The sequence below is a fragment of the Nicotiana tabacum genome, chromosome 6 (assembly GCF_000715075.1).
Source record: "Nicotiana tabacum cultivar K326 chromosome 6, ASM71507v2, whole genome shotgun sequence".
Taxonomy (NCBI): Eukaryota; Viridiplantae; Streptophyta; class Magnoliopsida; order Solanales; family Solanaceae; genus Nicotiana; species Nicotiana tabacum.
The window spans coordinates 199,926,768-199,930,398 of NC_134085.1; the positions used below are offsets into that span (position 1 = coordinate 199,926,768).

Consider the following 3,631-nt stretch of genomic DNA (forward strand, 5'->3'; position numbering starts at 1 on the left):
TGCTATGGGTAGAGAAGTTAAATTAAATCTTTGAAACGTCTTCTATAAGATTGTTGAATCTTAATTACTATAATAGCAGAAAACTGAAATATAGTTTCCCTCTATGTAAAAGACACCAAAATGCATGGAGTGTTTTTATGTGATTTTGCTGATTCGTCATAAAAATTTTGTTCAAATATAAAGTCAATTGGATCAAATTTTATGATTAAATTTGAAAAAGAAAAAAGGGAGATTTTGTATAATTAATCAAGCAGGTAAATGATCAATGAATAGAACTTTCAAATGGCGGTTATCCCATGTTTAGTGATTAGTATACATAAGAGGAGCACTATTCTCTTTTTGTTGTTTTTAGGTGGTTTGATTACATTATTGACATAACTAATTAACTATACATCAATAAGTACTAAACAAGTTACGGTTCATGTTCCCCATTAAAATTGAAAATTAATTTTGATTACATTTTTGGAATGACTTAAAAGTAAAAAAAGATCAGTTTATTTACAAACAAGTTATTCATAGAATACGCAAAACGAAATAGACAAATTTATTTTACATTACCAACAGAACCAAATAGCCTTCTTCTGGTTGAGTTGCACTAAACCAACAAGAGGTGGTGCCCCTTGTCCTAACTCCTATGCTTCCCAAAACTTCCCAGAAAACTGGAAGTTTGTAAATTGTTGCTGCAGGAAGAAAAAATATAACGAAAATGAAGAAGTAAATCAATAAATAAAGCTGATGAGAATATTTAAAACCAGGTACTGAAAGAATTTGGCTTGGAACTCATAAATCTCTAAAGCTTAACTGGAAGTCTTCTTCCCAAATTCTCTTCTTATATAGTATGTGGTTATACTCATCGGTTGATGTAATAGTCAAGCAATAGTTCAATTGAACCCACAATTTTTTTACACCATTTATATGTGTGTCTGAGTGCAAAAAATTCGAAAAAATAGTGTAAAGGTTATGTTTTGAAATCATATTTTTAAAGAACTTATCAGGTTTTGTTTTTTGGTGACTAATGTAGTCTTACATAGTGGTAGAAGATAGATAGATGTTTCAGAATTGGTTTATCCAATCTTGTATGTACCTTGAAGGTTGCTTTGATATAAGAAAGGGTCTCGCCACCAAAAAAAATATCAGAATCTTGAACTCTAAAAGAATTACTCTTGGATTTAAATGAAGTGTAAAACCTACCTCGTGAGAAATTTCAGTACTGTGGTGATAATTGAAGATGGTATATGGGTTCCAGTTGCCGGTAACAACCAAATTACAATCATCAACATTCTCATTAGTCCCCAAAAGAGGCTCCTCGTGGTGCGTGGTGTGTTCTTCAATTTGATGATTAGTACCTTGAATACCTGATTCTTCACCTGTTTCAAAAAGACTCCAACATCCTAATCGTTTTAAATCATCAGCCGCCATAGACTGATCACCAATATTTAAAAAGCTTTTCTTTATTTTTGTTCTCTCCCTTGCCCTCGCTCTAGCTTGCTTTCTTGATTCCTTTGCCACAGGATTAAATGCAGCTCTACGAACTAGTTTATTAGCCTTCTTCTTCTCCCCTACTTTACCTCTATTTGACTGCTTCTGAATATCATTAGTGGTTGTAGATTCATCAATTCCTGATACAACTTCACACTCAGATGTAGTAGAGCATGTACTAATTGCACCAATATTAGCAGTAGCGCAATTTTCTTTATTTATGCCTTGGACGAGCTCATTGACAGCACATTTGGACTTTGTTAGCAACCACTCCACAGTTTTGCTAGCCTTATCGAATCCAAGCAAGTCTTGCAAATTGAAAAATTTGCGAGCTACATCGAGAGAAAGTCTCATTCTTCGGTCTCTAGGGCCGTGAGCAGTGTTAATCTTGCTGTGTCTATCTTTCTTGTAAGCAACACGTCTCTTATTGTCACCTTTTTTGTTCTTGCAGCGGCCTTGTAATTCAACTTCTTCAGGATCTTGATTAGTACTACTGATTACGGTGTCTTTGTTGGAATCTGCTGCCATATAATGATCAGGTGTAGTCAAGAGTTGTTGTTGTTGTTGTTGTTGTTGGGGTTGAAGGAGATGATGGTCATGAAAATATTGGAAAAGTTCGTGTTCATATTGCATAGAATTCGGAGATGGAATGTGAAATAAGTTATTTGAGGAGGAAATATTGAGGCTGTAATTACAGCTGTTGCTTGACGGATACATTGAAGTGGGACTTGAGCTTGAGAAGGACGGATATACAAGCACAAGTACTACTCTTAGCTTTTTATTGAAGTTGAAAGAACCACAACATCTTCTGAGTTTGTCAATTTAATAAGCTAGCTAGCTGCAGCAAGATGCAAAACAAGGTTAATTAATTAAGACTTTTGAGAGGGACAACATAACTTTTTAAGTGCATAATAAAGTGAGATAGATCATATAGCTAGAGGGGAAGGAATTATAGGTAATTTGTCAATATGTTGATGATAACATAGCTTTTTGGTTGAGAATGACAGCTAAATTAATGTGTGGTTTTACAAATATATATATATATGTAGCTAGTGGCTATAATGCATGTGTTTTGTGGGAGTACTCAAAGCATTATAAGATAGCTGGAAATACTGGAGATTGAGAAAGACAGGCAATGGTTTGTTACCTGTAGAGACAAAGAGAGCTGTAATATTGTCCTTCCATCTTTGCTAAATACCTCTAGAGAAAAAGAAAGGCTTCTTTTTCTAGCTGTGGAATTAAGCTTTAAAAGTATGAAAGGGAATTGAGGGAAAGAAAGAAAATGGAGGGGACACTCTTAGTACTTGTTGTAGTTACAACTGATTTTATGGGAAGTGAAGCATATAGACTTCTCTCTAATTGTGCCCCTTCAGTTCACGTGATAGCAACTGACAAAAATCCTTCTCTTTTCTTCCTTATCTCTAGTCTTCAACCACCACTTCTTCCTCTCCAAAAAGAAAGAACAAAATAAAAATACAAAGCTTAAGAGCTTGCATGTTAAAGGCAAGGGGTAAGCTACTACCGTCCACAGAACTCACTTATGGAATTACACTGTGTATATTGTTAAGATTTGTGTACGTTTTATCCTCTCTATACCCCATTTGTGAGATTATACTGAGTATGTTATTTGTTAAGAGCTTGCATGTTAGCTTTATCCCTTTAGCGTCAACTCCAAAGAGGAAGAAATATGGGGTTTTCTGCCTCTTTTTCCCCTTTCTTATTCCAAAAAATACTGCAAACTTGAAAATTTTAAGTTAGTAAGTTCACAATAAGTTTACTATATATATATATAGTACATATCTATTTTGAGTCGAAATTAAATAATTTGTTTAGTTAAATTCACAGAAGTCGACCTAGATCTGTCTATGACTTGGAGTCACCCTAGTTGCTGAAGTTACACGTTGACGTGGCCAAGTCCAAGATCGACAAGCAATATTGTTTCAGAGAAGAAGACAACAGTAAGAAACCATAGTGTGGATAAATTAGACCTCAAATTTGGGGGTATATGAACAGTAAGGGTCGAGAGAATGAGAGGAGAAGATAGCCTCTCAGAGGTCAGGCATTTAGAAACGTTAAGGCAAAGCAACTTTTGACCAGGGTTCTCAGTCTAGCTATATATGTCACTTTCACTAAAAAGAGAAACCTATCTCTT

The 3,631-nt window shown here is 34.8% G+C and overlaps 1 protein-coding gene across 2 annotated transcripts; it reads right to left on the reverse strand.

Annotated features, from left to right (window-relative positions):
- Positions 1-423: 423 nt before the first annotated feature.
- On the reverse strand, positions 424-2,899 carry LOC107761157 (uncharacterized). Of its 2 annotated transcripts, XM_075254454.1 has the most exons (3): positions 2,627-2,899; positions 1,192-2,317; positions 424-680 (listed from the first exon to the last, which is right to left on the reverse strand). In XM_075254454.1, exons 2-3 carry the CDS (start codon positions 2,194-2,196, stop codon positions 633-635), a joined length of 1,053 nt encoding a protein of 350 aa, XP_075110555.1. In that variant the 5' UTR covers positions 2,197-2,317; positions 2,627-2,899; the 3' UTR covers positions 424-632. The 2 variants fall into 2 exon arrangements, with proteins under 2 accessions (XP_075110555.1, XP_016434825.1); XM_016579339.2 differs by lacking the exon at positions 2,627-2,899 and having other exon boundaries at positions 1,192-2,548.
- Positions 2,900-3,631: the final 732 nt, after the last annotated feature.

Excerpts from the sequence above, each read along its gene's own strand:
- LOC107761157 (XM_075254454.1), bottom strand. The coding sequence starts at position 2,196 with ATGTATCCGTCAAGCAACAGCTGTAATTACAGCCTCAATATTTCCTCC. Across the intron at positions 681-1,191 it reads GTACTGAAATTTCTCACGAG|CAACAATTTACAAACTTCCA; the intron begins GTAGGTTTTACA and ends TTCTTCCTGCAG.